The sequence below is a fragment of the Mizuhopecten yessoensis genome, unplaced genomic scaffold, assembly GCF_002113885.1.
Source record: "Mizuhopecten yessoensis strain PY_sf001 unplaced genomic scaffold, ASM211388v2 scaffold2091, whole genome shotgun sequence".
In the NCBI taxonomy this organism is placed as follows: domain Eukaryota; kingdom Metazoa; phylum Mollusca; class Bivalvia; order Pectinida; family Pectinidae; genus Mizuhopecten; species Mizuhopecten yessoensis.
This window is the reverse complement of record NW_018404373.1, coordinates 1712926-1728980: the sequence shown is the minus strand read 5'-3', so window position 1 is coordinate 1728980 and position 16055 is coordinate 1712926. Positions and strand designations below refer to the sequence as shown.

Genomic DNA, 16055 nt, shown 5'->3' with positions numbered 1-16055 from the left:
CTCACAAGTATTCTGTTAGACCAGGTGATTACATAACTACCCACAGGTATATTGTTAGACCAGGTGATTACATAACTACCCTTGGTATACTGGTAGATCAGGTGATTACATAACTACCCTTGGTATACTGTTATACCAGGTGATTACATAACTACCCACAAGTATACTGTTAGACCAGGAGATTACATAACTACCCACAGGTATACTGTTAGACCAGGTGGTTACATAACTACCCACAGGTATACTGTTAGACCCGGTGATTACATAACTACCCACAAGTATACTGTTAGACCAGGAGATTACATAACTACCCACAGGTATACTGTTAGATAAGGTGATTACATAACTACCCTTGGTTTACTGTTAGACCAGGTGATTCCATAACTACCCACAGGTATACTGTTAGATCAGGTGATTACATAACTACCCTTGGTTTACTGTTAGACCAGGTGATTACATAACTACCCACAAGTATACTGTTAGACCAGGTGATTACATAACTACCCTTGGTATACTGTTAGACCAGGTGATTCCATAACTACCCTTGGCATACTGTTAGACCAGGTGGTTACATAACTACCCTTGGCATACTGTTAGACCAGGTTATTACATAACTACCCACAACTATACTGTTAGACCAGGTGGTTACATAACTACCCTCAGGTATACTGTTAGACCAGGTGATTACATAACTACCCACAGGTATAAGCGACTAGAACATTGCTTTTCTGCTTCAATTAATGAGCACCTATTGCAGACAAATCAAATTTATACATAATTTTGCACCACATCTATAATCATACTTTTTCGTACCAGGTCAATAAAACAGTGAAGCATTAACCACTTAAAGAACGTTGATTTTTTTTCTTCAATAAATTAGCACTAGTTGTTGTAAACAAAAACAATAAATTTGTAGACATATCAACTTTATGTACGTTTTTGCACCAAATTAAATGCCAGGCAAAAAATACAAATTGATATCTGAACACATGTAGTTTTATACATTGGTGTCAACAAAATAACAATTGCCTGTTACAACATGTTAACCTGTCATTACCATCCACGATCAAATAGAAACGACGGAGGAAGTACATGATGTACCCAGTAGTATACAGGTACCTTTTAATATCATTCTTATATCAACAGCTGAGTCTGTAAAACTTAACAACTATAAAGATATCACATAAAAAACAAATACCATATTTGCCATATGCAGATTGCAAGATAAAATAAACACGCAAAGCATTTCAAGCAATCCATATAATCGCCACCAAAACATCAGTATGATAAATAAACAAAGGAAATAAACAAAGGGTCGTAACTCTGTAGGGACATAAGACTTGATATCTATATTTATAAAAAAATACTTTTCAATGAGTATGAATATACATTTTATCTAAACTAATACAATTTATCATTTCTTAGGTATGGGGGTTACCAGATCAAGTAAAATTAGGGTGAAAGTATAGGCTTGCAGATGTCCTGATCTCAAATTCTACACAAAAGGGAAGAATTGTTATAGCCTCCATACTTAAAGAAAGATTGAACTGTCTTCTCCCATCTCTTACCCAGGCATCGGATAGCCATAGCACATGTATATCTTACATATGTAGATGTGGTAGAAAATTATTTTCAAAAGCAAAATGCAATGTTGTAAATTAGAGATCATCATAGTCACATTGTCCTTTTTCTTAATTTTCACTCAAAACCAATTCTATATGCTATCACTGCCTTACAAAAGCAGCCATGGGAAAAAAAGAGAGAATTTACTACAATTAAAATTCTGCTGGCAATAATTATATATTAACTATTTCTGCAATAACACATACTAGTATATCATCTCAATTACTATCTAATTTTACTCATTGTAATTTTACTTCATGGCTATTTCCTGATTTTTCTGACATAGATAAGATGTGATTGCTACATGCCATCAATAATTTCCAAAAAGGCTGTAGTACTTAATTTCTCCTTAAGCTCACAGGAGTTAGCTCCCTTAACATTATTTTTGTCTTGCATCAGAGATACATTGTATTTAATCATTAAAAAGTTAACAACTAATGCAATATAAAAGCTAAATAAGATAAAATCATAATGGGACTATGTTTCATGATATAACATAACAAACAGATATGACATATTAGATGTAGTTGTTATTTAAAGAAATTATACAAAGGGCATTAGTGATGAGGGATACAGCCAGACATTTTAATGATATACAGCTTTGGTGTTTTACGGGGACTTTATAAAGTCTATACAGTTTTCTATATTAGCATGATCTTTATGTGATGACTGTGGGCTTGTCTCTTCCAGTCAACTCCCTAAGCTGTGAAATTTGTAAAGCAATTTCTATCAAAGGTTTGAGCACATCCTGGCAAAAAGAAAAATGATCAAAATTAGTTTACAGCATATCAGAATATTTAATTATCTCAGCTACTGTTAAATATGTTTGGAGTCGAGACATTTAGACATTTCTTTGACTGATCCAGTATGAAGGAAGTTAAGCACATGTGTTTCAAGAGCATAAATATTGACCTAGTTTCATCAGAATTCGGTCACATTTAACCTAGTTATTGTGCCAAAATCAAAGTGCAGTATGCTAAATATATGTAGATTGTGCTTAACTTCGAATTTACATTCAATCTTAGTATATTATACCTGCGTACAAAGTTTCATCAAAGTCGAATGATATTAAAGCCAATCACCTATCATCTATGGATGAATGCTCCCCTACCATAATTTGTCCCATCAAAATATTTGCTTGGCTTTATACAAAAATATTTCTGAAATTTTACGGTTAACAGGTACATATATCATGCAGTCTTTTAGAACAGTAGGATATGAAGGAAAACTACTCACCTGAGGGTCTTTAGCAAAAGTGGTATTGTCCGATTCGTATCCCTCTATGTACATCCTGATGGTGGCACCACTACTACCAGTGCCACTCAGGCGGAATATGATTCGTGAGCCATCAGCAAACAGTATTCTCACTCCCTGCAAATTCAAATAGTCATTTGATGAAAAAAGATCTAGTTAACTCAATAACTTCACCTTAATAAAAGTCAATAACTAAAAAAATGTAAGTTTGTTCCAAACAGGTACTTAGTCAAACATCCAACGTCTATTGCTTAGTTGGCACACTTTGAAAGGGGCTGCTTGCCTCTATAAATAGGACAATTTACAATACTGATGTACAGTCCGTTAATTAGCAACAAAACATGTATGTTCTATTAGTATTTTAAGATATGCCTGATTTGGAATACAGTCGAACCTCGTTATCTCGAACTCGTTTAACTCGAAGACCCCGTTTAACTCGAAGTGTTTCATCGGTCCCGGCCAAAACTCTTCTTAATCTTAGTAATAAAAACTCTGATAGTTCGAACTCTGAAAACTCGAATAACTCAGATATCTCGAAGTGAAATATCGGTAATCCTACATAAAAATATCGCTTACCTCGAAGTTTCTTAAGATTCACAAGTCGATCATATATTCTTTAATTATTTGATACATATTAGACGCAGTGCTAAGGTAAACATCGTTCTCATAGAGCAGCTTACGCTCGGTCATAATTACTTCGATTAAACTTATCGTATTAAAATGTGTTTGACTGTAAAAACACTTTGTTCAAATAAAGAAACAGACTTCATCAATGCAGATTAACAACAATTAGTACTCACTGCGAGCCCGTAAACAATTTGAATGGCATATTATTTACATATGTATATCCCAATAACATTTTCCATACTAAATGCAACCCTGATTATTGCCTCCTGTACAAACCTACCTAGTACTTATTACTATATGTACCAACAAACATTGGGGTATTTTAACATCATGTAAGTACCTAGCTCTCACTTCTAGCTACAGCCATACCTGGTTCTTACTGATGCTGCCATCATTTAACATCATGTAAGTACCTAGTTCTTACATTTAGCTACAGACCATAACTGGATCTTACTGATGCTGCCATCATTTAACATCATGCAAGTACCTAGTTCTCACATCTAGTTACACCCATACCTAGTTCTTACTGATGCTGCCATCATTTAACATCATGTAAGTACCTAGTTCTCCATCTAGCTACAGCCATACCTGGTTCTTACTGTTGCTGCCATCATTTAACATCATGTAAGTAACTAGTTCTTACATTTAGCTACAGACCATAACTGGATCTTACTGATTCTGCAATCATTTAACATCATGCAAGTACCTAGTTCTCACCTCTAGTTACACCCATACCTAGTTCTTACTGATGCTTCCATCATTTAACATCATGTAAGTACCTAGTTCTCCATCTAGCTACAGACCATACCTGGTTCTTACTGATGCTGCCATCATTTAACATTATGTAAGTACCTAGTTCTCACTTCTAGCTACAGCCATACCTGGTTCTTACTGATGCTGCCATCATTTAACATCAATTATGTAAGTACCTAGTCCTTACATCTAGCTACAGACCATACCTGGATCTTACTGATGCTGCCATCATTTAACATCATGTAAGTACGTGTACCTAGTTCTCACATCTAGCTACAGCCATACCTGGTTCTTACTGATGCTGCCATCATTTAACATCATGTAAGTTCCTAGTTCTCCATCTAGCTACAGCCATCCCTGGTTCTTACTGATGCTGCCATCGTTTAACATCATGTAAGTACCTAGTTCTCAATCTAGCTACAGCCATACCTGGTTCGTACTGATGCTGCCATCATTTAACATTATGTAAGTACCTAGTTCTCACATCTAGATACAGCCATACCTGATTCTTACTGATGCTGCCATCATTTAACATCATGTAAGTACCTAGTTCTCACATCTAGCTACAGCCATACCTGATTCTTACTGATGCTGCCATCATTTAACATCATGTAAGTACCTAGTTCTCCATCTAGCTACAGCCATACCTGGTTCTTACTGATGCTGCCATCAATAGGGTCTGTGTAACCAAAGTTGTCCATGGTGGCCACCTTGTAAGTCTTGCCCCCCACATTGTGAGTGGCCCCTACAAGGGTCCCCTCCTCTATAAGTGTGTTCAGGTTGTCCATCATCTTTTTTGCCGGAGCAGACTCACAGTTCTCATAGTCATACCTAACAAACACATTAATTAAAAGGTTGGAACACAACAACTTCCATAAAATCTTTGTTATTCCAAGTTCATGGAAGCCATATAAGGAAATTTCGATAAATAGGAAATTGATCAATCTCAGATGTAACATTGGTCTTATAATGTTCCATGCTAAATAAGATCAAATCCCTTAAAACAGATAACCCCAATTTAAGTTTTTTTGCCACAAGGGAGTCATCATCAAGGTCCCTTCATTAATATATTGAATTCCATTATCCTAGCCCCAGGAATGTTCCATGCCAACCCTCGGGAGGTCATACCCATCATTTAACACAGCATTTACCCGTAACTCCCTTGGACTATCTCTGTTTTTCCTATTTGGCCCGGGCCCTGCCAATCCACTCTGGGAACACACTTTTCATTGAGGTTGAATTTTATTTACAGAGGAACACTATACCAAATAAGGTAAAAAATCTCCAAATCCTTCATCTTTAAGTTAGTAGTCTTTTATACATCAACATATACTCCTTTTGGACCAAACCCCTCCCATACCCTTAGTTTATATAAAATTGAGTTCCTTTAGTCCAGTAATGCTCCATAGCAGCTATGTCAAAATCCCTTTAACCGGCATCCTCGTTACTCCAGAGGTTATGCTCAATTGTTCATTCTCTGCAACCCTGGTATATGTCATGACTAAACTGAATGCTCGGTATGGTCATCTGCGTGGATGAGACAAGTAGACTACTTTGATCCTTTGATGTACATCAAAAGAATAGCATGGAAACGTTATGGTAAAATTGACCAGCTTTGAAGTTGGGTATTGCTTCTGAATCTTCAAAGGACAGGTATCAGCCTAGCGATTGGTCAGATATTTTTAACCAGAGACCAATCAAATAGCTTTCGTAGTGCCTTAACTTTTGCACGTCATATTCCAGTGGTGCATAGAGCATAAATCAGTGAAACCCTTGGAGTATCAAGGATCATCTTTACGTATACTTAAGGAGTTAACTTTTAAAAGATGAACGCTATTTCCCTTTTTTTGCCCCCCCCCCATCAACCAATCAGGCCAGGTCAGCTAGAAATACAAATTTAACATGATTAAGACAAACCTAACCTGGTGTAGAAGTTTCTGCCATACTGTTTCCAGTGGTCCATGAGAATATCCTCCACACTACATTTTTTCTCTGCTAGGATGGAGAGCCAGGCGAGCACAGCCCACAGTCCATCCTTTTCCCGAATGTGGTCAGACCCAGTTCCAAAACTTTCTTCCCCACAGAGAGTCAGACGACCTGCATCCATCAGATTACCGAAGAACTTCCAGCCAGTGGGCACCTCAAAGCACTCCACACCATTCTTCTCAGCCACCCTAATGTGTAACATTTGGATAAGATGTCTACATTTAAGACATGTGTTAACAAATAAAGCTAATCAATACAGTCCCTGAATTGAAGAAATACACTTACATACATTCTTTTGGAATATTTCACCTGTTTGAAAAAAATGTTGGAAAAATCAATTAACGAAAGCCGCTTCAGCTTAGTTATACTAAACTGTTTTTCTTTGTGTTTCATTATATTTAAACCAATGTTGTATACTAGGAAATTGTCACCGCAGTTTAACTTTCACCTTTTTCGCCCTCCCAAATGGGGGCGAAATTTTTCATGACAGCGAATATAAGTTCACAACATACAATATGGTAATTACATGTGGATGTTGAAATTGACACTCGGCAAACATGAGTTTTATCAGCAAAGGGTTAAAGTTTGATTGGGGGAAGGTTTCTGGTATACAGCATTACAATATAATTAGACTTTTGATAGCTGGGGTAGAACATTGTTATTACATTGTATTACATTACAATATAATTAGACTTTTGATAGCTGGGGTAGAACATTGTTATTACATTGTATTACATTACAATATAATTAGACTTTTGATAGCTGGGGTAGAACATTGTTATTACACTGTATTACATTACATTACAATATAATTAGACTTTTGATAGCTGGGGTAGAACACTGATATTACACTGTATTACATTACATTACAATATAATTAGACTTTTGATAGCTGGGTAGAACATTGTTATTACACTGTATAACATTACATTACAATATAATTAGACTTTTGATAGCGTGGGTAGAACATTGTTATTACACTGTATTACATTACATTACAATATAATTAGACTCTTGATAGCTGGGGTAGAACATTGTTATTACACTGTATAACATTACATTACAATATAATTAGACTTTTGATAGCTGGGTAGAACATTGTTATTACACTGTATTACATAAAATGTGTATAGGGCCTTATCTTCTCTCAAGGAAATAACTCCTATGTGGCTTAACATTTAAGAGATACATAATGTAACAGCGATATTAATTCAACACAATCAGGATAGTGAGGGAACAGCATCATTCATGTACAGCTTATAATAACACACGATACTGTTTTGTACCTCTATATATGTCAGGTGTGCATGAGTGTGCTGGAGACTGTAGAGGTGATCTACTTGTTATAGGTCAGTATTTCTAACAGGTGTGCATGAGTGTGCTGGAGACTGTAGAGGTGATCTACTTGTTATAGGTCAGTATTTCTAACAGTTATTGAACTATTATCTTTTCTTAGTGCACATCTCTTAACTTTACAGCTCAGAAATCATCATACCCAACCCATACCATGTACTGCAAGTCAAGTCAGTGGAGTTGAGCCACAAGGATGGAGTGTCTTGCTAAAGAACACAACCACATTCTTCCATCTGCAGAATCTGACCCTATAACTGTATCGTGAATTAGCTGGAGCAAAACCAAATGTTCTATATAGCCCCCCTTTTAACAAATCTATACTTTCTCTGTCAGATATCTGAAGGCTGGTGACTGACCTGTCTACAGCACCACTGGTGGGCATGCTGCGAGCAAACCCTTTCTTGTCGCGACCCTCCTTTCTGAAGTAGGGAATATAGTTGAGGTTGTTGGCCAGTACAGCCAGAGAGTCAGATGGGGTTACAAAGAAAGCTTCTTTCCCAAGAATCATGTTCCTGTCCTAGAAAATAAAGTATTATCATTTCATCTTAAAATACAAAAAATACCTTTTCAACTCACAAGAAACATGGATATCACAAATATGACATCCTGTAAACATACATGTATATTTTAGTGGTGATCTCATTTAAACACTTTTCATGCTTTGAATATTGTACTAAATTATGACTGCAACCATTGAAATTTCTGCATATGGTTTTCTATTGAAGAAATCATTATACTGTGTGCACAAGAATTCACCATTGCCATATATGTTAAAATTTGATAATGTTGTAAAATTTCAGTGCACTTAAGTATGTTTACGGTATTTCTTGGCTCAGCTAGAAAAAACTGATGGCAAAATTCATCAAGAAAAATCAGGGCACCATATATTTGTTTGCAGACTTTATGTTATGTACATGTATGTGTCTTGAAGAGTCTGATTTGTTTCATTTTCTGCACCAAACACAACATGTTCCTTGCTCTATACATTTCATTGTCTGATGACAAAGCCTAAAGCAAACAGTTCCTGATACATGTATTACATTTCACCTACCTACAGTACTATTTATATCACAGTCCACTACACAATCCACAAGATAGTGTGGAACTATGCTGTGATGTCAGCTACCTAGAGTACTATTTATATCACAGTCCATGACACAATCCACAAGATAGTGTGGAACTATGCTGTGATGTCAGCTACCTAGAGTACTATTTATATCACAGTCCATGACACAATCCACAAGATAGTGTGGAATAATGCTGTGATGTCAGCTACCTAGAGTACTATTTATATCACAGTCCATTACACCATCCACAAGATAGTGTGGAACTATGCTGTGATGTCAGCTACCTAGAGTACTATTTATATCACAGTCCACTCCACAATCCACAAGATAGTGTGGAACTATGCTGTGATGTCAGCTACCTAGAGTACTATTTATATCACAGTCCATTACACCATCCACAAGATAGTGTGGAACAATGCTGTGATGTAAGCTCCCTACAGTTCTATTTATATCACAGTCCACTCCACAATCCACAAGATAGTGTGAAACAATGCTGTGATGTCACCTACCTACAGTGCTATTTATTTCACAGTCCACTACACAATCCGCAAAATAGTGTGGAACAATGCTGTGATGTAAGCTCCCTACAGTTCTATTTATATCACAGTCCATTACACACTCCACAAGATAGTGTGGAACAATGCTGGGATGTAAGCTACCTACAGTACTATTTATATCACAGTCCACTACACAATCGACAAGGTAGCGTGGAACAATGCTGTGATGGACTCTGTCACCTTCATCAAAGCTGATGAACCTGACAGAGTCCATATCATTATAGTCAATGAAACATCACATATAAATATCTCACTGGTTGTGCTATATGAATATGCACACAAAATGTATTTACCAACCTGATGAAATATTTTTGAAAAGTATGCTACACACTTCCTGAATATAATTACTTTAAACAAATATGGTAATATTTTAAGCCACATTAGTACACCAAGATATTAGTTATCAATATACCCATATCTCTATTGTGTGCTGTACATGTAATCATCAGTTGTGTGACCTCTAGCTGATAATGAGTGGCAACATTGCCAGAGGTGAGAGTTATCAATATATAAACCATGATACTTTGTGAAATAAAATGAGCCAAGAATAGAACCATCTGTATGTCACAGCAAACATCAGTATAAATACTCAGAACAGAGGGCAGCGCTTTGGTTACAGGTACATCTGAGATTAAATCCTTTAATCTGGTAAACAATGTCTTTTGATGGACAGGTCAGATGCAGCATGAGATAAAGTGAGGATAGGCATTGTCCTGTGAAGGACAGATTTGAGATTATGTAAAATAGTAGATAGTGATGGAAGTGAAACTCGCATGATAAGTTTTTTGATTTGGTTTGTTTAAAGTATTTGGAGTGGAACTTTGAGCTTGGTTGTGAACCTCGGAAGGTAGTTCAGCAAGGGCAGGTGAAATACAAAAGGTCTGATCCAAAATAAAGTAAGGCCAGGGAAGGCCCACCAACCTAACTCAAAATTTCTATTTAAAATGATTTGAACATAATGAATACATGTACCCACCCCATCACCATCAAAAGCAGCTCCAAATCCATGCTGACCTTTCTTCAACTCTGTAACAAGGTCAGCTGCATAAGTCAAGTTAGGGTCAGGATGGTGACCTCCAAAATCGGTAAGGGGCACACAGTTGACAGCACTGTCTGCCGGGGCTCCCAGCTCTCCACATACAATCTTAGTGATATAGGGACCCATCACTGCAACACACAAATAAGTATACACAAAAAAAATAGATCTCTGGAACTTTTTTAATACAGTAATTAACATTGTTTAATTATTCCTCATTTAGTCTTCATACTGAAAACTTACTTATTTCAGCTGTTTTTACATTTAAGCTAATTATTAAAATGTTTGATAAGTGCTAAATATTGAATCCTTGCATCAGAGATAACTATCATTGTTACCCAGCAGTAAGCCCACCCATTACTACTGAAGTTCAGAAGAAATGCCAATAAAGAATATTTCATTGTCATGTCATATGTCCTTCCCCAACTTAGAGACAGATATGTGTTGGTCCGAAGGGTTTAATGCAGGACATGCACAGTATATCCCTAAATCAAAAAACATATAAATTAAAATTTATTGCTGATACATGAAATTAAAGGACACACAAATACAGTTACACTTACAGTATCTCGCACCTTAGAATTCTAATTAATGTCAAAATCAAGTTCAATCTTTTAAAGAATTTTGATTATGTTGGTGACTGTATTTTGAAATGATAACTTATTCCTCTGCCTATGTAAGTCCTTTATTCTTCTGGAAAACATAAAAACTAGAAAATGTCTGTAAGACATAAATGACCCTGCTCATGGACGGGACGGGATGGACATGGGCAACACTATATGCCCCCCCATTTTATGACAGGGGCATAATTAACAATTCCTATAATAGAAGATACATCTACATTTGACATAAACTCTAGAACAGTGCTGAAAATAATTTGAACACATTTTTTTTTTATTTGTAGGTATTTATACCATTGTGACTTTTTCCCCAAATACATACCTCCATGCATGGCATTTAGCAGAATTTTGAGGGATGGCTTGCCATCTGATCCAGAGAGTAAGTTACGAATAGCACCAAAATCAAAGATCTCCTGCATATACATAGCATAGTCAGCAACAGAGTCAATGACCTCTACAGTGAAGGGACGACCTTCAACCTCATATTTTGTGGATCCAATGACAGAAATAACAGGCTGCAGGTCAGGGCAGGTCTTGTATTCTGATATTGTCGTTGTAAGCTCAAAAATAGCATTCGTTACATTCTCTGGGGCTGGGCCTAAAACATAAAACATAAAAATTCATTACATGTATATGGAATATACTTTGTTTTCATTACATAGATCTACATAAAAGAGGAAAGAGTAGCATCTTAAACTCATTCCAATTGCATTTGATGTATGTGATACAAGCATCAATGAGCTTTATTAAACTCAGATGGGACAGTACAGAGTTTTGAGTTATTCATTTTATCATATATAAACTACATATTTCATAATATTTCAATCAATTTTTATATATATCAATCGAAACATATCTAACAGGGTTCAGGGCCTTTTTAAATGATATCTGTCAGTTTTACCCAATTCCCACTACCATTTGGATTTAACTTAGACAGGAAAATCCTTGGGTTCATACATGGTTCTGGATAATGAACAGGTTCAGATTAGATAGGAAAATAACTAGTTTCAAACAGGTTTCCAAGTGAAAAACAGTTCAGCTTTAATTAGACAGGAAATATCTGGATTCATACAGGTTTCTGGATGAATAAAACAGTTCAGTTTAAACAGGAAAACACTTATCACAAATAACCCTATTTATCAACTCCCAGGCTGTCCATTAGCAACAGAGGTGTTATTTCACTAGTTGGTGAGTACACTTCCTGTTATTTTAATTCCTGAGCTCTGGGGCATGGTAGTTTGAACACCAGTGCTGTTTGACATTTTGCTTCCCATTAATACCAAACTTCACTGTAAATCAATGCTTAGGTTTTGCAAGCATTTGGTTTTGCAAACACTTTATTAAACAACAAGGACATTAAGTTGAACAGACTTTATAGCCTTTCATCCCAGCATGCTTCTGGCCAATTATCATTACCCTGAACCTTTTGCTTATTCAAAAATTGTTGAAATATTTTCAACAAATTTGACCCTGCAGGTGACCATGAAAATTAACGAAGGTCATTCAATTGAACAAACTTGGTAACTTTTCATCCCAGCATGCTACTGGCCAAATATCCTTTTTGGTTATATGGAAAGTTGTTAACAGTTTTCAACATATTTGACCCCTGTGACCTTGAATATAGTTCAAGGTCATTCATTTGAACAGATTTGGTAGCCCTTCACCCCAGCATATCACTGGCTAAACATCATCACCCCGCCTTCTTGGTCATTCAGAAGAAGTCATTAACAGATTTTAACATAGTTCACCCCTGTGACCTTGAAAATGGGCAAAGGTCAATAATTTTAAAAAAATTGGTAGCCCTTCATCCCAGCATCATACTGGCAAAATATCAACACCCTTGGCCTCTTGGTAATGCAGAAGAAGTTGTTTAAAAGCTTTAAACAAATTTGATCCCTGAGACCTTGTATATATACGAAGTTTGTTCAAATGATTGTCCTTGACTTATAAATATATAAGTCAAGGACATTCATTTGAACAAACTTCGTACCCCTTCATCTCAGCAAGTTACTGTCCAAATATCATTACCCTAGGCCTCTTGATCATTCAGGAGAAGTTGTTTAAAGGTTTTAAACATATTTGACTCCAGTGACCTTGAATAAGTCAAGGTCATTCATTTGAACAAACTTGGAAGCCCTTCATCCCAGCATATTACTGGCCAAATATCAATACCCTAGGCCTCTTGGTTATTCAGAAGAAGTTGTTAAATGATAGGCGTCTTTGTTATTCAGAAGAAGGTAAAAGATTTTAACATATTTTACCCCCATGACCTTGAAAATGGGTGAAGATCATCCATTTCAACAAACTTGGTAGCCCTTTATCCCAGCATGCTGCTGGCCAAATATCATCATCCTAGGACGTTTGGTTACGGAGAAGAAACTTAAGTTGTTTAAAGTAAAAAGTTGACGTCAGACGGATGACGGAAGCTGCACCTTTGGGCAGGTGAGCTAAAAATTTAGGTAAACTATGTCTGACCAACACAAAATTAACTGGTAAAATAACAAACCTCCATTAGCAGTGTTGAACTTGATACCAAAATCTGCGTCGGGACCACCAGGGTTGTGACTGGCTGTGAGAATAATTCCTCCACCTGTCTGATATTTTCTGATTACACAGGACAATGCTGGTGTGGACATCAAACCGTTCTCACCAACAATTACCTTTTTCACCTGAAAGTCAACATTCGTAAAATTACTATACACATTTAAGGTAATTAAAATGTAAATATACAGTCCATTTGATGAATGTTCCTTAATTTAGATACAAACATTGCCTGTTTGAGTTGTGCTCACTGGCGAACTGAAAGGCCAAGCAGTTTGGGGGCACTTTGGTCAGTCAGAATAAATGTTGCACCGGCGGACTGCCTGTCATAAATCTTTTCTCAACAAAGTGTCAGCAGCTTATCATGTTTTCTTTTTCGACTGACCTCAATTTCACGACGTGTTTCAATTTTTGTAATAGGAAGGAAGTAGTGAAAAGATTTTGTGTGTATGCTTTTCATAACAAAAGGCCCTACACACAAATTATCGCTCACCTGTTTCTTTTGTCACATGAAACTGACATATAGGTAACTTCAGTCTAAATTTGGTAACTAGAACACAAGACATTTTAACATGTCTTAAATGGTTCTTAAGATATTGTTGTTTTAAATTGTGAAATTTAGATTTTTAAGCTTTTAACCCATGCTGACATTTGACCCCTGACTAGCACTTAAAGTTGACCTTTGACCTCATTACTGTAATGAAGAAAACTATTTACACAGCTGGTCTACATAACATACCTAAGTATTATGACTCTAGTCCAAATGGTTCTTAGGATATTGTTGTTTGAAGTTTTTAACATTTTTGAACCCTGTGACCTTGAAAGTAGGTCAAGGTCATTTTAATGAGGAAACTTCATAGCACTCCATCTAAGGTACATCATGACCCTTGGCCCGATGGAACTTGAGAAGAAGATTGTTAAATCTTACCCATGTTGACATTTGACCCCCCACCCCGACTAGCAATTAAAGTTGACCTTTGACCTCATTATTTGACCCCTGTGACTTTGAAAATAAGTCAAGGTCATTTTAATGAGAAAAATGTATAGCACTCCATCCCATCTACCTACTGGTTAAATGTCATGACCCTAGGTCCTCCAGTTCTTCAAAAGAAGTCATTCAAAAAAAAAAAGGTAATGGACGGACGATGGACGCCACAGTACAGCATAAAGCAGTCGAAGATACATTGAGTTGTAATAAAATAAAGCACAAACATTTCTCTTTTTTATACTTGTCAATGAATGTATTCACTTTATGAAAACATTTGAAAAAGGATATATTCGTCTCGTGAATATTCCTTTTTACAGAAAGATTTGTCCCATGATTGAGGGAAGGTGTTTGGCCCTATACTCAATTGTACCAGTCACACTCAGGTAATAGATATTTCCTGGTACGTCTATAAATAATGCTGAGATTCCAACAAATATTTCTTCATTTAAATATTGAATATTGGCATGTGTACAATTAACTTCTGATTATGAATAGTTATTGCTAAGTGGATTCAATAAGTTACAACACAGATTCATAGCGCGATAAGAAGTTGCAGTGCCCGACGGCCCCTCTCTGGGGACCCCTTTGGAAACTAAATGCATCTCGGTCACCTGCCCCCTTTCAAAACTGTCAAGTGACGTTATTGGCGCTATTTTTAACAGGGCTTTCCAGAACAATTCATGTGGTCAAACTGGACATTTGGAACGGACTATGAATATGGGAATATCAAGGTAATATAATTAACATAAGTGGATGTGCATACAACACATACAACTAACATTCATTGAAAAAAAATATGGCTCTTCACGTGATGTCCCTTTAAGGCAAATATATAACCTTATAAAATTCATATTGATCAAAATTGTTCTAAATATATCTGGAACATATTGATGGGTTTTTTTCAAACTTGCATAGAAATGTTGCTGGTAAAAAATAATGATACAGCAGCCTTTTGCCTTCTCCCAGCATAGGTAATTAGGTATATACCTCAAAAAAAAGAGGGAGACATACATGTATAATAAACATAAGATCCCTCTTTTAATTCGTGGCAGTTACCTGTGTGCTCCAAGGAATGTAAATGTTAAGCCGACTATGCTTTCACTTAATCTTAAGCAAAACGTCATTCGTATGGAAAAGGTATGAAACCTAGAAAGTGGTCGATGTTTAAAGCACGACTAGGCCTATTAGGTTACTATATGTATGTTTCACTTCAAATAAGCCGTGATTTTTACCCCATTAGCAGCACACATCTGTACAATCTTCACGGTCGTTTCCTTCATATAAAATCGCCCGTCGCCTCCGATTACCACAGTGCTTCCGACAAGCTTTTCCTTTAAACCTCCTGACAATGTGCATTGTACAAAGTTTTCGGTGTAATTGGGTTGTTGATATACTTTAACACTTTTCCTTAATCCACTTGTCCCAGGCTTCTGATCCTCAAACGGTGAGGTAGACACCGAAGTTGCTTTTAACGCCATGTTTTGGCAGAAATTCGTCTGCAACACAACCTTGAGCAGCAATGTCACGTCCCTGGAACCTTGAAGTGGTAAGGGAAGTAACTCGTCATAGCAAACCTCGATCCCGTGGCTTTATTATCACGAATGCGTTTAGCAATTATATTTGGAATAATTGCTTATACTTTTAATAAAA

General features: G+C 36.4%; 1 protein-coding gene across 1 annotated transcript; it reads right to left on the bottom strand.

The window, feature by feature from the left end:
- Positions 1-667: 667 nt before the first annotated feature.
- LOC110445181 (phosphoglucomutase-1-like) lies at positions 668-15980 on the bottom strand. Its single transcript, XM_021489656.1, has 9 exons — positions 15638-15980; positions 13383-13545; positions 11199-11474; positions 10197-10387; positions 7953-8113; positions 6180-6431; positions 4905-5088; positions 2860-2994; positions 668-2371 (listed from the first exon to the last, which is right to left on the bottom strand). The coding sequence occupies exons 1-9, from the start codon at positions 15881-15883 to the stop codon at positions 2282-2284; spliced, it is 1698 nt and encodes a 565-aa protein (XP_021345331.1). The 5' UTR covers positions 15884-15980; the 3' UTR covers positions 668-2281.
- Positions 15981-16055: the final 75 nt, after the last annotated feature.

Coding starts and splice junctions, on each gene's coding strand:
- LOC110445181 (XM_021489656.1), bottom strand. CDS start 15,883: ATGGCGTTAAAAGCAACTTCGGTGTCTACCTCACCGTTTGAGGATCAG. Junction 6,432..7,952: donor ACCAGTGGTGCTGTAGACAG/GTCAGTCACCAG, acceptor GTTACACATTAG/GGTGGCTGAGAAGAATGGTG. Junction 5,089..6,179: donor GGCAGAAACTTCTACACCAG/GTTAGGTTTGTC, acceptor TGTGTTTGTTAG/GTATGACTATGAGAACTGTG.